General features: G+C 51.4%; 5 protein-coding genes across 5 annotated transcripts; 4 read left to right on the top strand and 1 right to left on the bottom strand.

Moving 5' to 3' along the window:
* Nucleotides 1-170: 170 nt before the first annotated feature.
* Nucleotides 171-1,649, top strand: AAFC00_004983 (uncharacterized protein; the record flags this gene model as incomplete). The annotated part of the gene is made up of 2 exons (XM_069344702.1): nt 171-400; nt 458-1,649. 2 exons carry the CDS (start codon nt 171-173, stop codon nt 1,647-1,649), a joined length of 1,422 nt encoding a protein of 473 aa, XP_069197138.1.
* Nucleotides 1,650-2,766: 1,117 nt separating this feature from the next.
* AAFC00_004982 (uncharacterized protein) lies at nt 2,767-4,269 on the top strand (the record flags this gene model as incomplete). The annotated part of the gene is made up of 6 exons (XM_069344701.1): nt 2,767-2,785; nt 2,856-2,902; nt 2,969-3,115; nt 3,203-3,994; nt 4,050-4,127; nt 4,183-4,269. The coding sequence occupies 6 exons, from the start codon at nt 2,767-2,769 to the stop codon at nt 4,267-4,269; spliced, it is 1,170 nt and encodes a 389-aa protein (XP_069197137.1).
* Nucleotides 4,270-7,249: 2,980 nt separating this feature from the next.
* On the top strand, nt 7,250-8,710 carry AAFC00_004981 (uncharacterized protein; the record flags this gene model as incomplete). Its single annotated transcript, XM_069344700.1, has 3 exons — nt 7,250-8,159; nt 8,217-8,614; nt 8,663-8,710. The coding sequence occupies 3 exons, from the start codon at nt 7,250-7,252 to the stop codon at nt 8,708-8,710; spliced, it is 1,356 nt and encodes a 451-aa protein (XP_069197136.1).
* Nucleotides 8,711-10,771: 2,061 nt separating this feature from the next.
* On the top strand, nt 10,772-11,821 carry AAFC00_004980 (uncharacterized protein; the record flags this gene model as incomplete). The annotated part of the gene is made up of 1 exon (XM_069344699.1): nt 10,772-11,821. One exon carries the CDS (start codon nt 10,772-10,774, stop codon nt 11,819-11,821), a length of 1,050 nt encoding a protein of 349 aa, XP_069197135.1.
* A 468-nt stretch (nt 11,822-12,289) lies between these two features.
* On the bottom strand, nt 12,290-13,466 carry AAFC00_004979 (uncharacterized protein; the record flags this gene model as incomplete). The annotated part of the gene is made up of 3 exons (XM_069344698.1): nt 12,290-12,432; nt 12,494-13,275; nt 13,348-13,466. 3 exons carry the CDS (start codon nt 13,464-13,466, stop codon nt 12,290-12,292), a joined length of 1,044 nt encoding a protein of 347 aa, XP_069197134.1.
* Nucleotides 13,467-14,032: the final 566 nt, after the last annotated feature.

Raw genomic sequence — 14,032 nt, 5'->3', positions numbered from 1 at the left:
TCGTTGTGAAGCAGCATGAGAATGGTTATATAAAGGGGGTGTCTTGGACCGTTCATCTCGGTTCTCATTCCATATCACAGAAGACATTCACAGTTCACAATCAAGCAACTTTCTACCTTTACACAAACAACACAAATACTCTTTCACAGTCAAATCACAACATCACAATCATGGGTTTCCTACAGAAAGTCGAGGAGAAGCTAGACCTCAAGTCCGAGGCAAAGAACGAGCAAAAGGCCGAGAAGTTCGAGCAAAAGGCCGCACAAGACAGCTCCCAGAAGAAGGAGCTGAAGGACGAGAAGAAGGCCGAGAAGTTCGAGCAAAAGGCCGAGAAGGCTGAGGACAAGTACGAGCGTGCTGCAGCCAAGGACAACCACGGTTCAACTGGTGTGAACACAGGGTAAGTCACTGTTAAAGAAGTTTTTTTCAAGGTCATGGTATTGACAGTATATCTCAGATACGGCAACACCACCACTGGTACTCACGGTACCACCCACAACAGCACACCTGGGTACGGCAACTCCACCACGGGCACCGGTCTCGACAACAACTCGGGATACGGCAACACCGCCACTGGCACACACGGTAGCGGCCTCACTGGCACCACTGGCACCACTGGCACTCACGGTAGTGGCCTCACTGGTACTCGCGGTACCGGCCTCGACAGCACTACTGGATACGGCAACACCACCAGTGGCACTCACGGTAGCGGCCTCACTGGTACCACTGGTACCCATGCCCCCTCGCACAACCCCATCAGCAACAACGGAGGCTTCAACACCAACCACAGCGACCACCTTCACGGCGAGGGACTTCACCAGACTGGTGGTCTCGGTGGCCCCGAGCATTTCGACCAGCACGCTGGCCACCCTACCAGAGACGACTTCAACGGCGGTGTCAACCCCTCGAAAATTGCCGGCTTGACCGAGCACTCCTCGGGAACTGGCATTCACACCATCGGTGGTGGACACGGAAGCACCCAGCACGGAATTGGTGGTACTCGCGACGAATTCAGCACTGGTACTCACCACCAGGGCGGTCTGACCGGCAACAGCGGATTGACTGGCAGCAGTGGCCTCACCGGCACTGGCCCCCACCACCAGAGTGGCCTCACTGGCAACAACGGTCTGACCGGTACTCACAACCAGAGTGGTCTTACTGGCAACGACGGTTTGAGCGGTACTGGCTCACACCACCAGAGTGGTCTTACTGGTAACCACAACCAAAGCGGTCTTACTGGTAACAATGGCTTGACCGGCACCCACAACCAGAGCGGTCTTACTGGCAACAACGGTTTGACCGGAACCAGCAACGAGTTCGGTAGCAACAAGCACCACCAGGGCGGTCTTACTGGCAACAACGGCCTGACCGGCACTGGCAACGAGTTCAGCACCAGCAACACCCACCACCAGGGCGGTCTGAGCGGTGCCAGCAACGAGATTAGAGGCGCTGAGCACAGCTTGAGTGGCAACCACAACCACCAGCAGGGTGGTCTCGGCCAGAGTGGACTCAACGAGACCAGGAACGAGTTCGGCGGTAAAAACAGCGGTGTCACTGGTGCTGGTCACCAGAACCACGGCGCTGGCTACGAGGCCGGCAGAGAGGTCGAGCGCGGTCTTGAGGGTCGCACCGACCGCCAGGGCTTCTAAACGCGAACCTTTTTGATATCCAGTCCACGAATTACGATGCATAGCATAGCTTGATAATCTTGTATATTTATATATATTTATATAAATAATTGTATGACTATACGTTCTGCATATTTTTACTTGACACGTTTCCCCTGCGAACACGGGTTTTGATGCACAGTGGGTGTTGGAAGTCGCGAACCCTAACATCAGAGACTGGCTCCATCTTTCCCTCACAAAAGCCGTATACAAACTGCAGAGAACGAAGATCGGAGGGCTTATCCAGTGGCATCAGGGGTCACGAACTCTGACACCCACTGTGATGGTTCGCACACTGATGTGATGGTTCGCACACTGATATGATCGTTCTGTTTTGACCCAGCTCATCACCATCAGCAGAGCTAGACAGTTGTGTACCTTATCAACAAGGATATAAATACGTGCATATAGATCACGGCTTGTATACACATAGTGCCCATCACGTCTTACGTCCAACACAAAATACGTGTAGCCAAATCTCTTCTTCAATTTCCTGTTGCGACAAAGCAACAGAGACAATCAATGAAAAGAACTCCAAACTCATGAGAGAGAAAAGAAGATCAGATGTGATAAGTTGTTCAAAAATTCCCTGCCGATCCGAAGACCAACAGAAGCAGTCAGTTGATAGTTTTCAACTAGCAAAAACACGATCTCGGACGAATCCTCACTGATACGCGTAATGCCCGTGCACTTGGATGAGAAAAGAAAGAAGAGAGAAGAGAGGAAGAGGAAGATGCAAATGCAGGTTTATATAGCCCCAGCGCGGAGGCTGCAGGGCTGAAAGATTCGGTCCGTGTGTCGGTCGATTTCGAAAAGCTTCCACTCACCGCCTTTGCCCCATTGGGAGGCTGCGACTTGGCGAGTCGGCTCAGGGCTGGGATGACGCGGGGCTTGGCACCAGACACCGACGTCCGGCGTCCAGCGTCCAGCGTCCAGCGGGGCGGCGGCTGGGGGTTCGTGGATGCAGTTGCATACCGTGGCTGTCGTCAAGTCAGGTGCTATACCATCTATCAAGACATTTGTTGATTGTTTGAATTGGCTCTCACTCTTTGAGCTGTGCTTCCTCTCTGCTCTTTCTTGTCACTGAAGAACACAAAACATGGCCGAGCTCCCAATTGGTACATTGCATCTGTCCCTTCAGCATTGCTGCCTGCCCTGACAGCTTGCTAACGCGTATACCTTATGCAGTTCTCGATGGAGGTACCGGTTTCCTCAAAGCTGGCTATGCCGGTCAGGTATGGAGCTGACATGTGTCTCACTGATGAAGAGTTGACAGTAATACTGAACGGACATGTCTATAGAACTTCCCGGACCACCAATTCCCCTCGATTGTCGGCCGACCCATCCTCCGAACGGAAGAGCAGACGTCGGGAGACATCCAGCTCAAGGACATCATGTGCGGTGACGAGGCAGCCGCTGCGAGGTCAATGCTACAAATCACTTATCCTGTATGCGCCTACCAACCTAGCAAAGAAGCAGAACAGTTGTCGTCTGGAAAGAGCCCCCTTCGAGACTAACCGAGCATCGAATCACAGATGGAGAATGGTATCGTGAAACGATGGGACGATATGCAACATCTCTGGGACTTTACTTTCTACGAAAAGATGAAGATCGACCCTACCGGCCGCAAGATCCTCCTCACCGAACCGCCCATGAACCCCCTCCGCAACCGAGAACAGATGGCCCAAGTCATGTTCGAACGCTACAACTTCGGCGGTGTCTATGTTGCCATCCAGGCCGTGTTGGCACTCTATGCCCAGGGTCTTTCCTCTGGTGTTGTTGTCGACAGTGGTGATGGCGTCACTCATATCGTCCCTGTGTACGAGAGCACCGTGCTCAACCATCTCACGAGAAGACTGGATGTCGCCGGAAGAGATGTCACACGTAACCTCATCTCGCTCCTCCTCCGAAGAGGGTATGCTCTCAACAGAACCGCCGACTTCGAGACCGTCAGAGCCATCAAGGAAAAGCTGTGCTACGTCTCATACGATCTCGCGCTGGATCAGCAGCTCAGCGAAGACACCACCGTGCTAGTCGAGTCATACACTCTTCCCGACGGTCGTGTCATCCGCGTTGGCTCCGAGAGATTCGAGGCCCCAGAGTGTCTGTTCCAGCCTCACTTGGTCGATGTGGAACAGCCTGGTATCGCCGAGTTCCTCTTCAACACCATCCAAGCAGCAGACGTCGACGTGCGATCCAGCTTGTACAAGGCAATTGTTCTATCTGGAGGTAGCAGCATGTATCCCGGTCTGCCAAGCCGACTGGAGAAGGAGCTCAAGCAACTGTGGTTGACGAGGGTACTGGGAGGAAACCCGGAGAGACTGAGCGTAAGCTTTCTTCTCTATGACATACAAGCTTCGACGATGCTGACGTGCTCTACAGAAATTCAAGGTCAGAATAGAAGACCCGCCGAGAAGAAGACACATGGTGTTTTTAGGTGGCGCAGTGCTCGCCAACATTGTAAGTCAAGACGACTCTAACACTATACATACAATCGCTGATGTTGCATCTGCAGATGGCCGACAAGGAGAGTATGTGGATATCAAAGGCCGAGTGGGAAGAGGAGGGTGCTCGAGCTCTAGAGAAGCTAGGCGCAAGATAAGACTGGTCCAGAGTAAGAAGAGATCATCTCCTTTGGTGTATCAGTCAGTGTGTCAGCAGATTTTGCAAAGGTGGAGAGAGGAAGAACATATCGATGCGATTGAAGGAGAGAGACGAAGCTTTCGGAAGAAAAAACCAAAGAGGCAGGCAAAAGCAGGCTACTGTAATTCGCATACAACCCCCCACCGCCTCCTATTTTTCTTGAAATTTGCTTCATAGAGCGACAAAGGACAGTATTAGAAAGTGGCATAAGCACGAGGTTCAAAGGTTTTGTCTTGAGGTTTGTAGCTGAGCTTCAATCAGCAGTGATGTGAGCGTTTCACTGCATTATCAATGCCATGCCTATAGGTATAGATAATCACTAGAACTCTGAAGATGCAACATATCTTGCGACAAATACGCATGATGTAACAGCAGCAGGTACTCGATACCATTATGCTACTCGGCACCAAAAGATACACAGTGATGCCACGGGGCTTATAAACAGGTCGCGTAGACGTAGCACATGACACGAAGTAGGGCGACCCTGTCCACCATATCAAGCATGATTACAGCAGGAGTGCCGCTCTTTCCAACCTACTCGTGCCAGCTCGAGCTGCTGTCTTAAGAGGGATCATCGATGCTTTATTTTACATGCTGAGTCAATACGTATCCACTTGAATAAAACAATCAACGTGTTATGATGAGATAGCAGGGCATCTAAGCCTCGGTCCTGTACGGCGAGGGGAGTAAAAATACTGAATATAAATGCTACATTTAAAGCAGCAACATTATGATGAAAACCCATAGAACAAGAAGGACAAGAGCATGCGTTCGAGAGCGCACACATACACGCAAGGTCCGACAAGTGGTCGGAAAACACGGATTGCGCATCGTCGAGCATAGTTAAAAACGAAACAAAAAGTCAGACTGGCCACTGCCCCCAAAAGACCCGCGACTGGCGTGTGGGCTAACCTCACGAACAAAAGGGATATAGGGATGTGCAGGTCGTGCTGTACTTGATGTGCTTGATGATCGTGACAGCAGGTGATTTTCTGGCCATCCCCCTCGGGGAAGGAGGAGGAAGAAGAAGAAGAAGAAGAAGAAGAAGAAGAAGAAGAAGAAGAAGAAGAAGAAGCGCAATTTGCAATTTCAGGATCTCGTGAGGCTGGCTGGCAAACTCGTGTGCGTGTGCGTGTTGATGATGACGAAAGCTGAGACAAATTTACTGTAGATGAACATCAGAGTTGATCTCTGCTGCTGTTGTTGCTAAGCCTTTTCTTCTTTTCCTCGTTGTTGTGATACACTTCTCGATACTTGACCCCTGCTATACCGATGTAAAACGGTGGCTTTTAGGGCTGCTGTTTTTTGTCTATATGTACGCCACGGATGACGATTCGGACAGGCATCATTATTGAGTAAAAAAACTCTCGACGCTCCGCGCCGTCAGCCGTATTAGCTCCACACACACTGCCCTCGTTCAATGGTAGACTTGTCGATCCGCATCAACCTCTGGGGCGCAGGGACACATTCCACGAATGTTCGCCAATTTTAGTATCTTGGAAGCATGGCAAACAGGGACAAGTGTGGAGTTCGCATCCACTCACAGCCGAGGCATCGCTCGAGAACGGGACCGTCATGCCAGAAGTATACATATATTGTACAATAGTCTGCCGCATGCCGCATGCATTTGCCCGCCTTGCTGCTACTGTCACTTTTCGGCATCTGTTGACCGTTTTTGCTCGACTCTTGAGAAAGACAAAGGGTCGTCAACATTTCAGATACAGGTGGGTTTCTGGCTCGGCTTGCATAAATTAGTCAGGAACAAGTCTGTTTGTGCAGGCGTGGCAGATCACTTTGATTGGTAGTGATCACATACAAACTTCGCGCCGTCGCTGATCGCGCCGTTGTTTGGGGAAATTTGCATCTCTTTGCCTTCGCAACCTCGAGCTGCATGTTATTGCTTCGATAGATGTATTGACAGTGTCACGCGGTTTCTCTGGTGGTCGACATTTGTGCACCAGATACAACGTTAGCCGTCACTATGCGATTAGTATGTCGTCAATCACAAAGACAGGTGAACTTGTAATGGATGGATGGAAGGTGTAAACAAAAAACAAGACCGAGACGTTGTTGTTTATCTCCAACCACGATTTGTTGCTCGCTTGACAGGATGGTGTCACGCAGAAGGTATATTGGACCGAAGTATAGCATGCATGCAAAGACCACACTCGACCTCGCCACGCACGCAACACATAGATCACTCACACAGCCGGCAATGAGTTCCAGAGCTTCTTACGAGTCACATCCCCCAGAAGGAAGTCAATTGGCAAGAAGGGCAGTGCATATGGCGATACGTGCCGACGATTTGCATGGCAGACGGGTCGAAGAGATTAGCTTGGCAGTTGTAGGCATGTACGCCTACCCCTTTCTGTAAGGTAGGTAGCATTAGACAATGGGACGATCGAGTCCATTTACCTTACTTGCACTACTATTCATTTTTGGCTTCTGGCTTCTCGATTCACCCATTCTCCCAACACTGGAAGCAAACGGTCTTCACAACATCAACCGTTGCGCTCCCGGAACTTTCTGTCGTTTCCGTTTCCCCCCTCTCAAACCGCCAATTCTCTTGACCCAAGACTTGCACCTTCCCTTTAATTCTCTTCTTTCCTTCTTTGTCGCGACCCGTCTCAAGCAAGTACGCATGTCGTAGGATCCAGTCCTTTCGCCCACCGCCCAGCGCTCACCTAACCACAGGACATTCCACCAGGAACAATCACCCATTGACGTTCCTATTCATTCTTTTGGAATAATCACCGCGATAATTCACGCCCACGCTCGTTACATTTCCAACACGAAACTCCCTTACAGGCCCACCGTCATTATCAACAACGACCTAATCACCACTTGACATACCTCGTCGCATTACCGGATCCTCGACACTTTGACCTTTCGCCCAACCACAGTAACCATCATTATTATATAATCCTTAGTGTTGAATCATGAAGAGCCAAATTGTTCTTCTTTCCGCAGCCATTGGCCTTGCTGCCGCTACTCAGCACCGCCATGGCCACCAACATGTTCATGAGAAGAAGGAAGCCACCCCAGTCGCCGATGTTGCTTACGTGCCCGGACCTACTGTTGTCATGTACTCTCTGAACGGACAGACCATCTCCGAGGATGAGGTCATGGAGGGCATCAAGAACGGCACTCTCATCTGGGCCAACGGCGCCCCTCAGCCTGCCAGCGAGGTTTCCAGCTCCTACTCGGCCTCCTCGACTGTCTCGAGCTGGTCCAGCAGCGCAGCCGCCAGCACCACTTTCGCCACCAGCGCTTCGGTCGCACAGTCAAGCTCCGCTGCCTGGTCGTCTTCGTCCAGCTTATCGTCCAGCTACTCGTCCAGCTACTCGTCCAGCACTTCGTCCAGCTCCGCCGCTGCAAAGTCGTCCAGTGCTTCTTACTCGACTTCATCGTCCGGCAGCTCTGGAGCGGACACTCCCTTTCCCGATGGAGAGATCGACTGCTCTGATTTCCCCTCGGATTACGGTGCCATTCACCTCGACTACCTTGGTCTCGGTGGTTGGACTGGTATCCAGGACCCTGGCGAGGGCCTTCTTCAGGGTTTCTCTGATATCATGACCATCGCCAGCGGTCAATGTACCGACGGCAGCTGCTGCAAGGAGGGCTACTACTGCTCCTACGCCTGCCCTCCCGGTTACCAGAAGTCTCAATGGCCCACGAAGCAGGGCTCTACTGGCCAGTCGGTCGGTGGACTCCTCTGCAAGAACGGCAAGCTTTTCAAGACCAACGAGGACTACGACACCATCTGTATCAAGGGTGCTTCCGCCGTCACTGTTCTTGTTCGCAACGAGATGGAGAAGGACTCTGCCGTCTGCCGTACCGATTACCCTGGTAAGAACAATACCTGAAGTGAATCATCGCGCTGCAAGACTAACAAATCCGTCACAGGCACTGAGTCCGAGACTGTTCCCCTTTCTGCTGAGGCTGGCTCTACCACTAACCTGACCTGTCCCGATGGCTCCAGCTACTACAAGTGGGGAAACTCCGCCACTTCTGCCCAGTACTACGTCAACCCTGCCGGTGTCTCCGTCAACGATGCTTGCCAATGGGGTTCCAACGCCAACCCCTGGGGTAACTTTGCTCCCGTCAACCTCGGTGTTGGTTACAGCAACGGTGCTGCATGGTTGTCCATCTTCCAGAACTACCCCACCACCTCTGCTGAGCTTGACTTCACCATTGAGATCGAGGCCACTGATGGCAACATGAGCGGCAAGTGCAGATACTCCAACGGCCAGTTCTGCAGTGGCTCCAACTACAACGACTGCAACACCAGATCTGGATGCACGGTATGTCTATGGAATCATTTTTATGACACATGTCGCTAACTTGTTCAGGTCTCCATGAGCTCTGGAACCGCCACCTTTGTTTTCTCTTCCTCTTAGAGAAGAGCACATCCCGTGCCACTGGGGGCCAAAGTCGACTATAGCGACATGTTTTGAACTTTTTATGTCATCTATCTTTTTCGCGCTGGGGACATCAAGTGCGCTGCCAACAACAACCTTCTCGATTACCATTTTCCGGATTTGATAAACCCATCTCAAAGTGGGAGTCTATACGTTTACAATCACACCAGCAATTCTCGTCTCGCCTCTACGGTTACGAGGTCGAGTGCAAATTAGTGAAACAGCTCGTGCCGAAGAAGCAATTCATATGTACTGTAAAGTTTGCAAGCTCTGACAGTCATACATGACCGTTGCAAGCATCTGTTGTGGTTACCAATCTCAGCACGGCGACCCAGCTCTACTAGGACCTGTGTGAGGAGGACATGTCTGTCTGCGACTTCGATGCCATGAGGGACCATCTGCAGGAATTTGCGTGTATGCCATATCGCCTAAGTTGTCTGCAGAGGAATATTTTCAACACTCAAGTCCTTTTGTTTATATGGAAGGTGTTTACTTTCCGTTTTCTTACTTTCCTGATGATGGGTTTCTTCTGACGGATCATACCGTTTTTTCGTTGCTGGCATACGCCTGCGACTGTTCTTTTCTCTATTTTTCTTTTCTGCCGCTGTTATACTGATGACCTACTACAATCTGTTTCTCTCTTTTGCCTGGGATAAATTTCCAGCTGCTGTTTCACCTTTGCCGCGCAACTTCTTTGCTTTGTCGAAATGTTTTCCTTTACCATCCTACGCAACACACGTACACACACATATCCGATCAGCAATCTTCATCATGTTGCTGTTTCGGTCGTCGGAAGTAGTAGTCGTTTCACTCTTCCGTCTGTCTCTGTATATAATGCTTTGAATCTGTAATGTGTTTCTGCTACTCTCTACTCTCACCCTTGCTGTCGGTCTTATTTGTTCAATGATGACTCATCGCAATAGTATATTCCTAACACTGTGAAGCTCTCGAGGACGATAGGGGGAGTATCAAGCGGGTTCCTGCCTCAGGACCATGAGGTACGCACGTGGGAGAATTGCATGCATGCGTGCGCGTGTGTCTGTCCTGCAGCTGCGCGTGTAGATCAGCGATACATGTCGTGGCACGAGGGAATGCAGGCACAAATGCATCTAATGCAGGATTGGGATGGAAGAGTGAGGCCAAGTCATCTAAGGTGCAGTACTACATAACGCAGATACACAGGTTCGAGTACAAGTGAGTGAAGCTGTCACCGAATGCGCTTGTGTGATTTACTATCATCTATGTTGTTCGATCCGTCTCTTGGGTTTCACGTTCGTACTGGGTCGTGGTAGAGTGCTTTGACCTATTTTAGCAATTGTGCTGCTTGATTGTTTACGAGCCACTTCTACATTCAATCGCAGCTGCTTTCGAGAGCCTCAGCTCAGTCTTCAATCACGTGAGCATACCTCTCGTCGCGTCCCTGAGGAGGCTATGAAGACAGCGTTCGCACTATACAACAAGAGGTCCATGGCCCTACGATAGAGCCGTGTCGATATACTCCTAGGACCACAACAGAGACAAAGAAAAGCAGCCGCGACCGCACAACAATCGAGCCTCGGAGTTACTGTAGCCTGCTGGGCACCTAGTATCTCCGACGAAACGTCATCTTTGGACGATTGAACCCCCACCGACCGCGTCGATGATGCACTACAATAATATCTATGTCCATCCACTACTACAATGATACTTTGGAAAAGCTACAGTAAGCTAAGCTACACAGCTAGGTACTCCACAACAGATTGATCTGCTTGAGGCGGTTCATAGAGTGATAGCAATAGACCTGATTTATGCTGACGTGATTGGTTGGTTTGTGCGTGCACTAGCTGTCATATGAGCTTGTTGACCGGTCTTGATGAAATTGTCTTACATCGTCGTGAACGGCTGCGCTAGGAAAATATATAGACTCGCTCCAGTGAACAGGACAGCCACTTGAGCTTACCGACAGCAGTATACTTACCTTGTTAGCGATTTAACAAGCAAAGTGATACATCATACGACCACCCCACAGAACAAAGAGCTGATCACAGAGCAACCGCCACAATGTCCACGACAGAGCAGTCTATAGGAGAAGAGCAACCGCAACAGCAGTTCGGCTGGTTCACATACGCAAAGTACAAGGCCGCAGCGCTGGCGATGCGAACGACGATAAACGTCGTAAGCGGGCCTCCAAACCCTCACCCAGATGCCACTATCCAAGTGCCCACACGCTCCGAAGGACGGACGATGAGCGTGAATGTATACTATCCGCCTGAGCTCACGCAAGCATCACCCGAAGCTCGGGGCGAAGCGGCAGAAGAGAAGACAGAGCAAGCGGCAAAGACCAAATACCCGATCCTGATCAACTACCACGGCAGCGGCTTCACGCTCCCGCGTCACGGCGAAGACGACGATTTCTGCCGCCTCATGTCTTCGCGCACGCAGCACATCGTCCTCGACTGTCCCTATCGCCTGGCGCCCGAGCACCCTTTCCCAGCCGGCGTCCACGACGTAGAGGACCTGATCCAATGGGTCCTGTCCCCGTCCTGCAGCACCTCATACCCGACATTCGACACGTCCAAACTCTCGATATCAGGCTTCAGCGCAGGCGGAAACTACGCCCTGGTCGCCTCATCCTGCGACGCCATCCCCTCGATCCCTCGCGACACCTTCCGCGCGACTCTGGTCTTCTACCCGTGCACGGAAATGAGCATGCCCGGCAGCGAAAAGAAAAAGGGCTTCGACGAGTCCATGGACCCCGCCATATCCCCCGGCATGAGCGATTTCCTCTATGACATGTACATGCCGCCCGACACGGACCGGAAAGACCCCAGACTGTCGCCCATGTACGTCGACGACATGAGCGGGTACCCCGGGACCGTACTTGTCATCACTGCCGCGGGCGACAGTCTGGGGCCTGAGGGCGAGAGGTTCGCGGATAGACTCATCGTGGCAGGAGGAGAAGCCAGTGAGAGGAAGGTCGTCGTCAAGCGCATGGAGAAGTGTAATCATGCTTTCGACAAGGCGCCTAAGCCTGGAAGTGTTGAGGAGAAGGCTAGGGATGAGGCGTATCAGTTGTGTATTGATACGTTGTTGGCGCTTGACCGTCAGTGATTGGTTCTCAGGCTCGTTTTCATACATTGGTCTTGTTCTTGGGGTTGGCCGAGTCCTGTTGGCGTTTACGTTCAGAGTGTTCCGCTGTAGCTCGCTTGAGCTCTTGGAATCGAAGTGTCTACGAGAAACGATGATGCAAGTTTCAAGACTGCCCTACCTCCTCCGTCAAGCGTTCCTTCCTGTTCGGGTGAAATCGTGCATGTGATGGATTCCCTGCACGAACCATTGGGGAAGTGGAAGCTTAATATGAAGAAGTGTCCAGTCTGCCAAAGGCACCGATCACAAGCAAGAAAAAGCAGAAAAGTCAAGGATTTTGGGTATATGTGGTTTCCATTGAAGGGTATCATTCAGCTAAGGAAAAAGAAAAATACCATGACACCTCTTGCTCTTTCTTCCTCACTAGCTAATAAAAAGCTAGATCACTATCATCCCATCATGGCGGTCCTTCTGCTGCTGCATTGCAGAGACCTATGATTGGTACTTCTTGTGAATGTCAATGACCTTCTGCACCTCATTGTAACTGCCCAAGAAGATACCAGACTTGTCGTGGATGTGCTCGGGGAGAATGGTCAACATGCGCTCCATCTTGCTGTTGACTGCTTGGCCACCGGCTGTAGGAAACAGAATGTCAGCGTTGGAAGTGCAGGCAAGAAAGAAGAAGACGAAACATACCTTGCTCGAAGACCATGGCCATGGGCGCGCACTCATACAAGATTCTCAGCTTGCCCTTTGCACTCTTCTTGTCCGCTGGATAGGCGAAAATGCCTCCGTACAGAAGAGTTCGGTAGGCATCTGCCACCATGGATCCAATGTATCTCGCGCTGTAGGGCTTTCCTGACGCCTGCGGCTGCTTCAACGATGCAATCCACTCGTTCACAGGGTCCGACCACCAGCACGAGTTACCCTCGTTGACCGAGTAGATGGCTCGCTCCTTGGGCATTCTCATGTCCGGGTGAGTGAGGATGAATTCGCCGAGCGACGCGTCCATAGTGAAGCCGTTGACGGGGCCGTTCTTCATCGTCATGACAAGCTGGGCTGAAGCACCGTACATGGTGAAACCTGCGGCGACGAGATCGGTGCCGGGCCTCAGTAGGTCCTCCTTGGTTCCCTTGGCGCCCTCGACGAGCTTGTAGATGCCGAAAATGGTACCGACCGACACACCAGCGTCGAGGTTGGAAGAGCCATCAATGGGGTCACAGGCGACGGCGTAGCGGGCATGAGGGTTCTCGGCAAACACAATGGGCTCTTCTTCCTCCTCCGAAACCAGGATTCTGACTCGGCCCGAGTTCCTCATCGCACTGATGAAAATGTCATTGCCGATGACATCGAGCTTCTTTTGGTCGTCGCCGGTGGCATTGGATGCACCCGCGAGACCCTCGAGGTTGATTAATGATGCTCGACGGATGTAGTATGCGATGGACTTGAAGGCAAATTGCAGGGCATGGCAAAGTAGACTGCGGGGTAGCGGGGCAACCAGAGGTCAGCATTTCGTGTGATTTCGGGATCAGAAGTCAGAAGAAACATACGTGAAGTCGCCGGTTGCCTCTTCGTGCTTGGTCTGCTCCTCAGTAAGGAAAGTTGTGAGAGTGGTGATGTTGGTGTTGACGGCCTCGTCGCCGACAGCTCCGCCTTTGTTTGCAGCCATGATGATCTAGATTTGATGAATGTTGCGGGGGAAAGACGTCGCGGGGTAATCTGAACTTGAGGTTCGAGAGAAATACGTGTAGATTGTAGTAGAGGACGAAGAAAGATGAACAATGGAACCAGAAAGTCACACTCTCGAGTTTTGTCAGGAAACAGTAGCAAGAGGTAAGATGAACGTCACAGCTGTTGTTGATCGATTTTGCGGATCCTTTGGTAACGTCAGAGTGGAGAAAGGGCAGGGAGATACAGCAAGCTCAATGTAAGACGATCACTCGATGACTTGGAACAGCAGAAATCAAATCAAGAAGAAAAGATGTCAGGGAGGTTGCAAGTAACAATATGTATATTCAGCTTCCGGAAGCAATCAGGAAGCTCTGGTAACTGTTCACAAACCCCCGACAACGACCTTTACCGAGGTCACCCATGATTTAAATGGTGGATAGAAGGGTACGGGGGCCACAGACGTCCGCCGGGTTCACGATGCGGGATTACTGGAGAAAGGCTGCTGCTCGGGCTGCTGTGGCACAGGAGTGGACAGGGCCAGTCTTACTCCCGTGTCCGTATCTT

The sequence above is a fragment of the Neodothiora populina genome (genome assembly GCF_041146345.1).
Source record: "Neodothiora populina strain CPC 39397 chromosome Unknown canker_contig_3, whole genome shotgun sequence".
In the NCBI taxonomy this organism is placed as follows: Eukaryota; Fungi; Ascomycota; class Dothideomycetes; order Dothideales; family Dothioraceae; genus Neodothiora; species Neodothiora populina.
This window is presented reverse-complemented; position numbering and strand designations above follow the sequence as displayed.